This window comes from Garra rufa, chromosome 8 (genome assembly GCF_049309525.1).
Source record: "Garra rufa chromosome 8, GarRuf1.0, whole genome shotgun sequence".
Taxonomy (NCBI): domain Eukaryota; kingdom Metazoa; phylum Chordata; class Actinopteri; order Cypriniformes; family Cyprinidae; genus Garra; species Garra rufa.
The window spans coordinates 40163907-40180161 of NC_133368.1; the positions used below are offsets into that span (position 1 = coordinate 40163907).

At 34.0% G+C, this 16255-nt stretch overlaps 1 protein-coding gene across 1 annotated transcript in view; it reads right to left on the reverse strand.

The window, feature by feature from the left end:
• Window positions 1-438: 438 nt before the first annotated feature.
• Window positions 439-16255, reverse strand: part of LOC141340179 (ubiquitin-conjugating enzyme E2 E3-like) — a 51819-nt gene continuing 36002 nt past the window's right edge. The window contains exons 2-4 of the mRNA XM_073845106.1: window positions 15003-15135; window positions 6695-6842; window positions 439-1272 (exon numbers count right to left, since the gene is read on the reverse strand). Coding sequence (XP_073701207.1) covers window positions 1175-1272; window positions 6695-6842; window positions 15003-15135 — 379 coding nt within the window. The 3' untranslated portion in view covers window positions 439-1174. The remainder of the gene's footprint in view (window positions 1273-6694; window positions 6843-15002; window positions 15136-16255) is intronic.

A 16255-nucleotide genomic window follows, 5' to 3' on the forward strand; every position in this document is an offset into this window, starting at 1 on the left:
TGCACGTTATTTGTTTGGAGGCTATCCAGGACCGGCTTTGGAAATAACGATGTCCAGTGACAAGGTAGAGTATGTTGTATGACTTTATAAAAGTATGAAAACCTTTTGTAAAGCCTGCCGTGAAGCAAGTCGCATTTGTAGTCTCATTTGAACTACAAAACCGCGACCCGACGACCCAAACTCACATAGTGCTGTTATGGCCGATAGAGGGTCGCAAAGCGAATACGAAAGTGCCGTTTCACCCTGTTATGAGTTGATGAACCACTGACACGAGTTCGGAAACATTATTTTAAGGTAAAAACAAATCTTTAGTGTTGACAATTCCGCTTCCAACCTGTAGAGGGAGCGTTGAGGGAAAAGTTACTTAGTGTTGCTTTAATGTGGGTGTAAAGAGTGCAGCAGACAGCGTTGAGAAAACAGCACACAGCAACAACTCACCCGGGGGACAGTTTTGTTTTTTATTGTGTTGGAGGGGATGTTACAGTGGTCGCTCATTTCAGCTGAGCTACAAAACGTTCAATGAGATCGCTTCATTACAAACTGACAAAGGTATAACAGATTCACAACAGCATGTACCACAGAACTGGAAATGAGTGTGGGTCTCATATAAATGACATCATTTCTAATAATCTACAGCTTGTTTTTATTTTTATTTTCTTTTTCATCTTTTTTTTGTCATTTTCTTTGACTTCATACAGATAATGAATTAGGCTAAAATGCACCATAATATTTGGTTGACTTTAGGAACATTTTCCTTATTACATCACAAAATACATTTTTTATATCCCAAAGAAGCAAGACTTGCAAGTAGGCTTTTAAACAGAACTAAATCTACAGCTACAAAATTCTACTCCGGCAGCCTTTACACCTTGGCGGGTCCTGTCTGCGCTCCCAGTCCGTATCGGGTAAAAACACGGGGTAGAATCAGTATGACATATACACAGAAGTCCGTATTGTAAAGGCTATAAAGATTTGTTGCACGTTGTAAAGTTGCCTCTCCTGGATCTTTACACTCCTGCGGGTGATGGGAACTGGGGCGGCGCTGGAGAAGAGTGCGGGAAGGAGGGGGGCGGACAAAGGGAAGCTGGGAAGAAGGGGGTGGTGCACGGGTGAGGGGGGGGTGGATGGATGGGAGAAGGGCGAGCGGGGTTTAGATGTCACCGGCGGTCGCCGTCTATGTGGCGTATCTCTTGGTCCACTGTCGAGCTATCCTGTCATGCTCTGCTCTGTTGGTCAGGTACTGAGTAGCTATGCTTCCCACCAGAGGATCCGCTGAGAGACGAGAGGTGAAGGAAAAGAAAAAAAGAAGAGTGGAAAGGAAAAAAGTGAGACATTCTTATACCCACGAGTCAGCGAGAACACAGTATTCTGAAAGACGCAGACAGGCGCTGGGAAGGACAGCAGTAGGAAGCGAGCCATCGTCGAGAGTAAATGTAAGAGCTGTGTGGGATTCAACAGACACATCTGTCGTGTGCTGACTCAGCTGACACAACAATGTCAGAGAGGTTTTCGAGACAAACACCGTCACGGCTTTACAGGATTCCAAACTGTAGGCTTTTCCGAAAGGTCTGGATTTCCTTACTCATGACAAAACCTTCACTTCAAGCAACGCAACAATGAAGATCTAAAATGAACCTGACAAGAACCTTTATATATTTTCAGTTTCCATTTGAATCAGTTGAAGTTTTAGTCATTTTTAGTGCTTTTGTCATTTTTATCGCTAGCTTTATTTCAGTTTTGTTCTAGTTTGAGTAATTTTAGTACTTCAACTTCAACACCCAAAAATGAAAATTACCCCATGATTTACTCACCCTCAAGCCATCCTAGGTGTATTAGACTTTCTTCTTTCAGACAAATACATTTGGAATTATATTAAAAAATGCCCTGGCTTTTCCAAGCTTTATAATGGCAGTGAATGGCTGATGAGATTTTGAAGCAAAATAAAGTGCATCTATCCATCATGAAAAGTGCTCCACACAGCTCCCGAGGATTAATAAAGGCCTTCTGAAATGAACTGATGCATTTGTGTAGAGTAAATGCTGGCATTGCGAAAACCAAGTTTTATTTACTGCAAAGGAAAACCAACCTCCTCTTGACTTATATCAAAATTCTCAAACATTTTTTCTTTACAAATCATCATTTTGTACTTCTAATTCATGACAGGTGTTTTGTTTTGCCCTCTCCTCTGTGCTGTGCTTCCACGTTTGTCACTTCTTACCGGAGCTATATGGATATTTTTGTTACACAAATGCATCAATTTGCCTCAGAGGGCCTTTATTAACCACCCAGAGCTACGTGGAGTACTTTTTATGATGGATGAATGCGCTTTATTGGGCTTCAAAATCTTAACAGCCATTCACTGCCATTATAAAGCTTGGAAGAGCCAGAACATTTTTTAATATAACTCCGATTGTATTCATCCAAAAGAAGAAAGTCATATACACTTAGGATGGCTTGAAGGGGAGTAAATCATGGTGTAATTTATTTTTGGGGGAACTGTCCCTTTAAACATATTGTAGTTAAGTCAATGACCAAGGCAACATTTCTAATTTTTCATTTGAAGTTTTTTGGAGTATTTTGCATCTTATAGTTACTAGATAAAAGTTTTTACATCATATATATAAAATGTCCACATAGAAAGAAATTTATAAAAACAATTATGTCCATAGAAAGCCCATTAAATGTAAGTAAAGTGTCTACTTTTAAGGTTTCAAATAAGTTTTTTGAGAATAAAGTGTCAAAATTTGGTTAAAATAATGTTACACTGTCATTCAGTGTAACACAATATTTATGTAAAAATTCAAACATGCTTATTTTGACTTGTACATATTAAAATATAAAAAATAAGGGAGCATATTAACTTTTATTGTGTTTTAAATGAGTAAAAAAAAAATCTTAATTTTTAAAATTAATTTAAAAAGTGTAGAATTACAACTAAATAGTAATTTGTCTTAATATGTCATAAATTGATTTTTGTTGTAAATATGCCGGACAAGATTGTTACACTAAATGACATTTTAGTAGGTGTCTTCCGTAAATTAGGGGAAAAACTGGGATATTTATTTTTTACTCAGAAAAACGAAAACAAAAATGCAATTAAATTAATCAGAAAACTTTTTTTGGAAAAACAACAATTTAAAGCAGTATTGCACTTATTTTTTTTATGCTTAAACTCTTTTTTTCATCTATTACCCATTTTTTTTTTTTTTTTAACAGTTCTAGTTCAAAATAACGGTTGAAAATATGACATGTTTTTGAAATGAGATTCTTTTATCAAACAATTATTTTCCTTTGATTTTAGGGTTATATAATAGTGAACTTTCTACTGGCACAATGGGTATCAAATTAAATAAATATTTTTTTTCAGTTTAATTTTTATTTTTATTGCCCATATATTTTCTATCACTAGCTGAAATAGCTGAAATACTATTGAAGTGTAAAACCTAGTAAGGTTTTTAAACTTTGCTTTAGATAAAAACTCAACAATGGATTTAGGGTTGATTGTTAACAATTTCTTTGAGGGTGGTGGCGTAGTAATGGTAAGTTTCTTCAGTCTGAGCTTCAGGAGTGTTCAAATCTGCTCCTGGAGGCCCACCTTCCTACAGAGTTAAACCTTTAAGTTTAACCATAATTAAACACACCTGAACCGGCCAGTCAAGGTCTTTGGGATTAATAAAAACATCTAGGTAGGTGTGTTGGAGCAGGCTGGAGCTGAACTCTGCAGGAAGGTGTCTCTTCGGGAGCAGAATCAGACACCCCTACCTTAAGGCCTTCAGCGAAAAAAATTAAGTATTTAAAATGCAAATAAACTAGAAAAATCCATACGGTCAGAATCATTATCTAACCAAATGGTTTTATTTTTATCTGGTGGGTGTAGTCTTTCAGATATATCATGGCTGAGACCTTCTAGTGAACCCGAGTTATGCAATCAAGCATTAGGTGAGGTACGAAATTAGAGAACACTGCAAGAGATGTTTCTGCAATTACTGATTTGTAGACAAACAAGAAAAGATGAATGATTTGGTAATTGGGTTGTTTGGAAGTTTTCTAATTTGCTGATTGCTTACTATTGTCAATAGCCTCTTAGGTAATACAAGTTGGCTGAGATATAAAGAATACAATCTATAATGTTCATGGATTGTCCTATCCTGCATAGGAAGACCAGACTTACAGGGATAGTTCACCCAAAAATGACAATTATGTCATTATTACCTCTTTCATGATATTGCATATTGTCTGGAATCTGTGGAGCACATAAGATGATGTTTTGAAAGTCATTTGCATCTAAATAACATCAGAACCTATTTATTTCCATTGAATAATCATAAAAACACATGATCTCATTTGATTATAACTGCATGGATTATTTTGCATTTGTAACTATAGGAGAACTTCTCAGCCTAGTTCTCAGCATATGCATACGCACATGAATTTGTTTGGAACCTTGTTAACAGTGTCTCCCACAATTTACAATTCTGAGAAAAAAAAGTCAAGAAATATGAAGTAAATTTCTTTTTTCCTCACAAATCTGGAGTTGACAGCTCGCATTTCCGAGTCTAAATCTCTCCAATTCAGACTTTTTTTTGTTAGAATTCTGAGTTTACATCTCACAATTCTGACTTTTTTTGTTAGAATTCCGAGTTACATCTCACAATTCTGACTTTTTTTCTTAGAATTTAGATTTTACATCTTACATTTCTAACTTTTGCTCTTAGAATTCCCAGTTTACATCTCACAATTCTGACTTTTTTGTTAGAATTTCCAGTTTACATCTCACAATTCTGATTTTTTGTTAGAATTCCGAAGTTTTCATCTCACAATTCTTACTTTTTTGTTAGAATTCCAAGTTTACATCTCACAATTCTGACATTATTTGTTAGAATTTTGAGTTTACATTTCACATTTCTGACTTTTTTTGTCAGAATTCCGAGTTTACATCTCACAATTCTGACTTTTTTTTCTTAGAATTTAGATTTTACATCTTACATTTCTAACTTTTGCTCTTAGAATTCCCAGTTTACATCTCACAATTCTGACTTTTTTGTTAGAATTTCCAGTTTTCATCTCACAATTCTGACTTTTTTGTTAGAATTCCAAGTTTACATCTCACAATTCTGACATTATTTGTTAGAATTTTGAGTTTACATTTCACAATTCCGACTTTTTTTGTCAGAAAACCGAGTTTACATCTCACAATTCTGACTTTTTTTTTTTAGAATTCAGAGTTTACATCTCACATTTATGACTTTTTTTTGTTTGAATTCCAAGTTTACATCTCATAATTCTCATTTATTTTGTATTTGCAAACACAAGAAATTCTCAATATTTTTTTGCCTAATTCACAAGTTTGTCTCTCAAAATGTGCAATTTTAAGGAAAAAAAAAAATCTAAATATGAGATAATCTCAAAATGGTTACTTTTACCTCATAATTCTGAGTTTAAATCTTTGCAATTCTGACTTTTTTTTTGTTAGAATTCAGAGTTTACATCTCATAATTCTGAACTTTTTGTTAGAATTCCGAGTTTGCATCTCACAATTCTGACCTTTTTTTTTTGGTTAGAATTCTGAATTTACATTTCACAAATCCGACTTTTTTTTTGTTAGAATTCCATGTTTACATCTCATAATTCAGATTTTTTTTGTTAGAATTCCAAGTTTACATCTCACAATTCTGATTCTTTTTTTGGTTAGAATTCTGAGTTTACATTTCACAATTCTTAAATTTTTGTTAGAATTCTGAGTTTACATCTCACAATTCGGCCTTTTTCCGTTAGAAGAGTTTACATATAACAATTCTGATTTTTTATATTAGAATTTCAAGTTTACATATTACAATTCTGACTTTTTTTTCGTTAGAATTCCCCATTTACATCTTACAATTCTGACTTTTTTCGTTGGAATTGCCAGTTTACATCTCACAATTCTGAATTTTTTGTTAGGATTCCAAGTTTACATCTCACAATTCTTACTTTTTTGTTAGAATTCAGAGTTTAAATCTCATAATTCTGACCTTTGTTAGAATTCAGAGTTTACATCTCACAATTCAGATTTGTTTTTCGTAGAATTCACAGTTTGCATCTCACAATTTTGACTTTGTTTGTCAGAATTCCGAGATTACATCTTACAATTCTGGCTTTTTCCCTCTGGATTCTGAGTTTACACCTTTTTTCCCTGGAATCCCAGCATCTAACAATTTTCTTCTCAGAATGTAGCAACTGCAAGTTAACATCTCACAATTTTAAGTTTATATCTCAAAATTGCAAGAAAAATGTCAGAACTGCAAGAGAAAAAACGTTGCATTCCCCGTTTCATTTTTGTATTCCATGGTGGAAACAGGCTTCCATACAGTAGTTCCTACATTTATAATATATTTTAGTGAGAAAGTTATTGGTGAATCATGAATTGTTCATTAAAATGTACAGAAAAAAATCTGCATACCAGCGTTTTCACAAACTAATCGTATTTCACCAATAACTTTCATACTAAAACTATGAATAAACGTAGGAACAGCTGTGTGGAAGTTAACTTTTGTTTAATGAATGAGGCCCACTGAGAAAGTACGTTTCTGGAAGGACATTAGGGTCAGTAACTTCTCATTTTTGGATGATCTATCACTCTGTTCTTTAATTTTACTAATAAAGCTAGGCTCAGGGTTTGTGCCATTTTTCATCAGCCTTGAGTTGCTGTACTCACCTGGATTGCAGTCTGTCAGCAGAGAACAGATGGAAAGCAGGACCTTCGAGATGGTCAGAGCTGGGCTCCAGTTATCCTTCAGGATGTCCAGGCAGATCACACCCTGACTGTTGATGTTGCAGTGATAGATCCTCGTGCGGAACGTGACCTGCACAAGAGAAGGAAAGCAAAACCATCACAAAACAAGTCCATCTAAAAAAAGGGATGATGTTAGCTCACCAGTCCAGAACCACACTTTAATACTCTGGATGTGTTTTAACAGGGCTTTCATTATAGACGGGGCTTTTGAGAGCTGGATCACAGCTTTCACTCTCATTAACTGCTCTCTCAGAAACCAGGGCTGAATCCTGAAAGCTATCGATCCGCTGAGAAAAGAGAGCCAAGCAAGCTTAACCTGACCCAGCTTCCCAACTGTGTGTCAGTAGCCCTTATCTAGAGTATTGACGACTTATGGCCCCGGCTTACAGGACCGGCGGGACGCCGCTGACTGCAGTATTGTGGGAGGGCCGAGTCTGCCGGATAAGGGTCAAGGGATAGTCCGGGTCATGCATTAGTCTGCTCCCTTAGCACATAAAGAGTGCTTCTTGTTTGTTGACTACGTCTCGCTCTGCCCCCCGCAGCAGCTACTAAGACGTCCGTCACATGATGCAGCATAAACCAAGCGACCAAAATAACCCTGCCTGCCTGGCACAATGTGGGTATTGTATGAACACGGTGGTCTTGGAGTCCAAAAACACAGCCAGCATGACACAGGCAGGCAGTGTGAGGCCTCACGGCCAATGCTGGGAAACAAAACAAGAGAGAGTTCATGACATATGCCCCTATGGAGAGAAAAATCTAGTGAGCTGCCTATATAGCATTTTAAGAAATCATAATGACATTTGTGCACAGTGCACATTTCCATTGCACATATACATATTGTAAATCTGTGATAAATCTATACATGTCTATTTGTAAATTCCTGCTTCAGTAAACAGCAACCTGAATATTATGTTCATATCTACCTGCAATTTACATTATAGTTAATAGCAAACTGTATATTATGTCCATCTATTTGTACATTCTAATTGTAGTTAATTATCATCTGTAAATTATGCTCACAGTACTTCATCTGTAAATATTATCCATATCCTCTCCCTGTACATATCTCCTATAAGTGCACTTATAACTTATAAATTATACCTATATCCTGCACTTGCTGCTTATTGCACTCCTGGTTAGACCTAACTGCATTTCGTTGCCTTGTACTTGTACATGTGTAATGACAATAAAGTTGAATCTAATCTAATGACACCAGCAATGCAAAGACTGTTCATGATGTTGGGAAGGCATTCTTTAAGAAGGCCTTTTTAGTCAAATGTAAGCAAATATATAGTTTTTATAGTAAAAAAAAAAATCCCATATACTGCCACAGCTTGAAAAACATAATATTTACTGTTTTGCACTCCTAAACCACATTTACACTGAAATTTTAAATCCAAGAATGTTAGCAAGTTAAGAGAAATGTTGAATGTAAATATAGTTACATTTTTTTTTTTTTTTTTTTACAAAAATGCTTGTGTAATGTTTTACATACATTATAAGATTTTATATATTTTATTAAAACACACACATAAAATTGTATATTTCATTAAATATTAAAAAATTGAGAAATGTTGCTACTTTACTCAGTATTGTACATGCTGTGCGTTTTTAGGTGCATTTTCACAAGTCTAAGTTTTAAGGTGGATAAAATGTTAAACTTGCCCCAGAATTTTGGAATTTGCAAGAAATTCCAAATCTAATATTAATTATAAACTAATAATAATTTAATATTAATATAAACGCATCAAGTTTAACATAAAAATTGTAGAATATTTAATGCAACGCAGACATACATATTATAAATATAAAAAAATATACAATTTATATAAATATAAATACATTTTAATAAATAAAATAGACAAAGATTTAAGGTGGCTAAAATGTTAAACTTGCCCCAGAATTTTGGATTTTGCAAGAAATTACAAACCCAAAATAAATGCTAAAAATTATAATTTTAATATTAATACGAATGTATCGAGTTTAACCATATTTAAGTATATCTAATGCAACACAGACATACACTAAATAAACATAACAAATATAACACATAACAAATATATATTATATTATATTAATATAAATATATTTTAATAAATAAAAATGTCTAAGTTTTAAAGTGGCTAAAATGTTACATTTGCCCCAGAATTTAATAATAAACGCATCAATTTTAACATAATATTTGTAGTATATTTAATGTAACACAGACACAGACTTAAAAATAAACAAAAATATCACTCAATATTAACAAAAATATATATTAATAAAAAAAGTTTTAAGTGGCTAAAATGTTAAACTTGCCCCAGAATTCTGGATTTTGCAAGAAATTACAAATCAAATATTAATTATAAAACGATTACAATTTAATATTAAAATAAATGCATCCATTTGAACATAAACACAGCCATTAAATACTAAATAAACATTAAAATATTATTCCATATTAACAAAATTTTAATTAATAAAAACTCAAAGATTTAAAGGTGGCTAAAATGTTAAACTTGCCCCAAAATTTTGTGTTTGTGAGAGAAATTACAAATCCAACATTAATTATAAAATAATTATAATGTAAAATTAATATAAATGTATCAAGTTTAACAAAATTTAATGCAACCGACATACACTTTATACACATAAAAATATAATTAAATATTAATATAAATGTATTTTAATAAATAAAAAAAGTCTAAGTTTTAAGGTGGCCAAAATGCCCCATGACAAATCCAAATAACTTAATTTAATTTAATAGTAATGCATCAATTTTAACATCAAATGTATAGTATATTTTATGTACCACAGACAATACACTTAATAAACAAAAAATATAACTGAATATTAATATAAATATATTTTAATAAATAAAAATTATAAAAAGTATATATATGGAAATGTTTTTTTTCCTTTGTATTTTTTTTCTGTATTCAGGCGACATTGCCAAAATGCTCCCCTAAAATGACTAAAACGTTGCATTATGCATGCCAGGCCAGTAGTTATGGATGTCACCTTGTATAGAAACACTACGTAAACAACATGTAATGTGCATGAGCATAACTTTTTCACAAATGCATTTTTTTGTAGATTAAAGCCAATAACGGTATTATTTTCAAAAACTTGCACTTTGAAACCCTTTTTCGAAAGTTTTCAACCTCTAAAACACTGTTGTTGTGTAAACGAATGGCCAAAACGCATAAAAAGTTTGAGTTTTTAGTTAAAAACAATGTCATGTAAACACTCCCTAAGTTCAGAGATAATTGACTGCAAGTGAACATCAGCAAGTTGAATCCATTTGAATGTTAATCAAAGCTATAATCAGATCTTTATTGAATAATTATGGGAATTTTATAAGGGAAAAACATCATTAGCTTAACTAAAAAAACATCTGTGTAGGCAGCAGATGGCCAGGTATGGTTTTAGAGTTTCTAAACAGACAGAGACAGACCGAAAGAAAGAGACAAGACACAAAATAAAAGAGAAATAGCTCTTTTTAAAGGCACATAATGAGCCAACCCAACCGCTCTGTAAACAAGCCAATGCATTAGAGCCTTTTACAGCTCGAGTTAATCGATACTCTTATTTCTAGATAGACTTTTAGGATGAAACGCCCGTCTTTTCCGCCCTGCTCCCAAACACAGACAGACTCCATTCACAAAAGCACAGATTAGCGGACCACAAACCAAGCCGCACCGCTTAGCGAGCGAGAGCGGGCAACGACTTCACAGAGCACCGACGCCAGCGAACGCGAACCCCAAGTCGCCCTGCGTTTCATCTGGTGTCAAAAGAATGAGGGGGTGCGGGCCGCCGGCTCTGCCCGGCATCCACCGCAGAGGATGAATCCTGTTTATAATTAGTGGATTAGAGCTTTGCAGTGGCTTGATCTGAACAAAGAGCCCCCTCCAGCCCATGAGCTTTATATAAACTTGTTGTTTACAGATGCCGCTGACGGTCGAGATGAGGGCCAGACTGAGGCGGAGAGCCACTCGGAGCGGCGCAAATTCCCAAACATGCTGAGGAAGGAGATTCGGATGCTAATTAATCCGAAATGCCGTGGTTGACTTCTTCACCTTTATAGCTGGAGCCGTAGTAAACCAGCTCCCCTACACCACATCGCTGCCTGTCGGCAACTCGCTAATTGCTTTACGCTGGAAATAGCCGGCGCTCGAAGGAGTACGTTCAGTTATTCAGCACACAAAATAGACGAACATAATCGTTCAGCTTCACATTATCCTTGAGGTATTTTAACTGAGGTCAATACCTGTTCTGAATGATCCGTTTCAGAGTGTCCTTGGTCGAGCTAATGCATCTTAATTAAACGCCACTGCTCTTTGTGACCGACTGTAGACTAATAATAGCAAAAACACACACACATACACAGACAGGTTCAAGAGTCTACTTGTGAAAATGCTTCAATTTTGTATTTTACTATAATAGGTTAATAGCTTTTTTCCATTACAAATGATATTAGAAGCAATATTTCCAGTGAAAAGCTGAACTGAGACATCTTGACCTTTAATGCAAGCAAGAAAATCTGTACAATCTGTATAAAAGACTAGTAAGATTAGTGACCTAGAAAGTATTTTACATCATAACATTTTTCATTTTGCATTTATAAATCCTATAACTCTACTAAAAATAAATTTTAAAAAATCTTTTACACTTTTAAACACTATACGGTGTATGTGTCTTATATACGTTCATTATAATCTTATATTAAAATTCTTGCACTGTAAAAATGCTTTTTTGATGTTATAAATAAAACATTATTGAGCTAGTCTGTTTTACAAGTACTATTTGAGTCTTTCTGTTTTAAATTTCATGTGTAAGTCAATGTGTTATTTGTCATTTCTTTGTGAAAAGTACTAGCAATTGTAGTGAAAATTGTTTCAAAGCCAACTTTTTTTTCCTAGTGTGATTTGGAAAACATTTTAACCATCGTGCCATATAAACATGCAACAAGAAAACTCTTTGAATATCCAACAATGGTTGTAAAAATGTTTTTCCACTATGTTAATGTGTGGTAATGCTAAAAAAAAAAGGGCGCTACGAAATCAGTTTTATTTTTTTCCCAAATTCCTTTTTTTTTCTTCCCCAGAAATTCTGTTTCTCTGTTTTTTTTTCTGTTTTCATTTTTCTAGACTTTGTTTTAATGGGGGTTTTTTAAAGCATGTCTAATTAATTTACTAATTAATTGAAATCATAAACCTAACACAATTTATTAAAAGTTTAACAAAAATTTAAAGGAACCGTATGTAGGATTGTGGCCAAAACTGGTACTGCAATCACTTTCAAAATACTGTAGAACGGTGTCTCCCCTCCCCCTCCCCCCTGACTCGAGGTTGCCAGCTAAGCTGCAGGAGTAGGCTGCTACAAAGAGCTTCCAATGGCAAGTGACGAGTCCTACACAGTAATTTGTTTTCTTCTGTTAATTATGTTTATGCTTCACAAGAGATGTTTTGCGAGGTAATTATGTATCACAAAAATTTACAGATGGCGATTAGCCAAATATTTCGCAAATATATACTGTAATACCACATTTCAGTCGGAACATAGATTGTTTTCATAATGTTACCCTGCTAGTGGTGCGATATAAAGCTTTTTATGAACGCATTTAGCACTGCCGACCGTGGAAAATCCACTGTGTACGGAAGAAAAGTTAGCCAAACATAGATGAATCTTACCTGGCCAGGAGAAAATTTGCAACGTTGGCGTCTATCTTCAAATTCTTCTCCGTTTTCAGCCGTCTCCATCTTTCAAAGGCATCTCCTATACCAATCCTTGTTTTATTTCGGACTTTGTCACGACGTATTTCGGATTCATAACGAGGTCTTTTAGGTTTCGTAACGTTATACTTGTTTTATCCGACACGTTCGTATAGCTGCAGCTGTAACAGAGCTGGCAACCCAGATCACAAAACTCTACTGATTTAGTGATTGGTCGATAGCTGGAGGGTGGTGCCTCAGACCAAAACACAAAATGACAACAATAACATCAGTCGTGGGCTGCAACTCTCACTTTTAAATGACAATATCCTGGCCGGACCACTGTTGTCAGTGATATAAGTATTTGAAATGAACATGATTTCTTAATGTCTAGTGACATGCCAGGGCCATTTTATGATTAACTGACATAAATTTCTTACATACGGTTCCTTTAATTTTAAAACCCTATGAAATTAGTTTTATTTATTTATCCCCTCAAATTCAGTTTTATTTATTTTTACCAAATTTTATGTTTTCCATTCATTTTCTAAATTCCATTTTATTAAATTTTAATACTCAAAAGCATTTCTATTTTTTATAAAAAAAAAAAAATAATAAAATAAAAAAAAATCAATTTTCTGGTAGATATTTCTCAAAAAATATTTGAATGTTTTAATAATAATTTTATTTGTACTATTACTACTACTACTATCATTACATGAAGTTTTTCTGTCACTGTTTTTAAAGTGAAACTGAAAATTTATTTTGACGGGTTGGTGTGAAGACCTATAAGTTTCTGTTTGTATATGTGTGTAAGTAGCACAGGTATATTAGTAGCAATAGCCAAAAATACACTGTATGGGTAAAAATTATAGATTTTTCTTTTATGCCAAAAATCATTAGGATAATAAGTAATGATCATGTTCCATGAAGATATTTTGTCAATTTCCTACAGTAAATATATCAAAACTTAATTTTTGATTAGTAATATGCTTTGCTAAGAACTTCATATGGACAACTTTTATTGATTTTAATTGACTTTAATTGATTCCAGATTTTTTCCAGATTTCTTAAATATTGTCCTATCCTAACAAACCATTAATGGAAAGCTTATTATTCAGCTTTCAGATGATGTATAAATCTAAATGTCAAAACAAGGACCCTTATGACTGGTTTTGTGTTCCAGGGTCACATATATGATGATAGTTCTCAAAAAATACTCATGAAGTGACTCTTAGAGCCATTCTAGAGATTATGTTTAAGTGTTCATGTACTCATATATTGAGGCAGCAGAGGCTGAAATGAAACCGTGCGTCTGCGCCATTTGTTCACACAAAGACAAGCAGAATATGCAGGATTTATATTTAAACTGTATTTTTGTGGCTTAACATTCACAGACAATAGTCCACATAGTATAGCATTTTGATTTAAGTGTACTGACCTACTTTTGATTTATTCATCCAAAATTGGCAAATTCCATGGCATTTCCATTTTATACAGTATATTTGATTTTTTCTGACTGGATTCTGCAATTCCATCTGTTTTCTCTGCAATGTGGAAATCGTAGGGCCCTGTGTGAGGTACCACTTCACAATAGCTTTCATATAACAAAATGCTTAAATGATCATTTGCTTTCATCCAGGTTAGAATTGTCATGGTACTTCGATTCATGAACTTCTATTCTGAAGAACAGCATCAAATGGCTGATACAGCTGTTTTAAGTTCTGCCCCATATTCAACAACAGCTTTGATGTATCGAGTCTGAAGTGCTTCCAAATACGTTCCAATGCATTTGATTTTGCATTTATATTGAGATCCTGTTGCGAAAAGTAATGAGCTGCCTATGCAGCTTCTGAAAGCATGATGATGCTGCCTTCTAAGACTTCTTCTTCTGGCCAAGTTCTAAGGCATTCGTAAGCATTTCATGTATCATTCACATATGAAGCTTCATTTCAGTCAGGATTCTACAATCATCCTACACTCTCAGAAAATGGTACAAAATCTTTTACCTTTTCAGAAAGTTATTGTATGTACAATTTAGGTGCTAAGATGTACACTGAAAGTATAAATATATACTTTAAAGCAGTGTTTCTCAACTCCAGTCCTCGGGACCCACTGCTCTGCACATTTTGTATGTTTCTGAGTCTGACACACTCAGTTCAGTTCATGAATCTTTCTACTAATGAGCTGATGATCAAAATCAGGTGCCTTAAATGAGGAAGACATACAAAATGTGCAGAGCAGTGGGTCCCGAGGACTGGAGTTGAGAAACACTGCTTTAAAGTACTAATAGGCTCCCTTCAGAGGTAAATAAAATACAACCCAGTGACAGTTTTTGTACCTCTTTTGAGTGATAGGCAGCATGACTTCTCACTAGGTTCTGAAACAATTTTTTAAATGAACTAAGAGTTATTTAAAGTTGTAAATAACCAATGCAGGAAGGCAGATCTCTAGAAGCAGGACTGAGCGTCTCCTGTTTTAATACCTCAAAAGGAGTGAATAAAAAGGAAAGATGTTTTCTCATACTGTACCTTTGGTGGCTTGAAGGGGTAATCGGAAGAGAAGGTGATATCCAGAAAGAACACGCCTCCCTCATAAACTGAACCTGGAGGGCCCAGGATGGTGGATCTCCACTCATAGATGTTGTCGCCCTTGGGTCCCGCACTGAAAAAAAACACAAACACATACACATAAGCCAAGGTGACTGAACATCTAACACCCAGACTAAAATACCGGCAATTATTTGCCAATTTTGAGAATACCAGCATGAAGACGTCAAATTAATAGATTGAGGTCAAAAGTTTAAATACACCTTGCAGAATCTGCAAAATGTTAATTATTTTTATAAGAGGAATCATACAAAATGCATGTTCGGTTTCTTTTTTTAGTATTGACCTGAATAAAATATTTCACATAAAAGACATTCAAAAGTTCAATAGTTTACATACGCTTGAGTTGATGGATCTCAAAATCAAACAGTCATTGTTGGAAAGGGTTCAAACACACAAAAATGCTGAAAAACTAAAGAATTTGTGGGACCTGAAGGATTTTTCTGAAGAACAGCAGGCAGTTTAACGGTTCAGGACAAACAAGAGACTTATGAATCACTCTCACTAAACAAAAAAACATCAGGTAACAACACAGTAATTTTTATAAATTCAACTATTATTTTCTCTTGTGGACTATATGTAAACGCCTTTTATGTGAAAAATCGTATTCAGGTTGGTACTAAATAAAAAACAGCATGCATTCTGATCCCTCTTAGACTTAAACTTTTGACCTCAACTGTATGTATGTACATTTCAGTATAAAATGAGTACATGATACATATTAATTGTTACTAATTTTGTCCATTAACAATGCATATAGAATACAGGACAAAATATAACGTTAATAACAGACTCTTGTCTTAGTGCATAATGCCACCACAGTTTTTAAAGTAGCACTGAGGTGGCATGAATATATTTACACATGGATCACAATCGCAGGACACAATGTAATACTTGCAAGTTGATCGTTCTTGCTCAAAGGCAAGAAAACAAGACATACACTAATTAACAATGACAAATAAAGAGTATCTCTGATGTGACACTGAACAATATTATTGAAAATAAAATATAAGAATAAATTAAAAAAATAAGTAATAGGTTATTAAATCTTCTTATACTATTTTTATTGACAGGTCAAAGAGAATATAATTTTTTTATATTATAAGTCTCTTATGCTCATCAAGGCTGCATTTATTTAATAAAAAAACAGTAGAAATTACATTAATAATAATAAA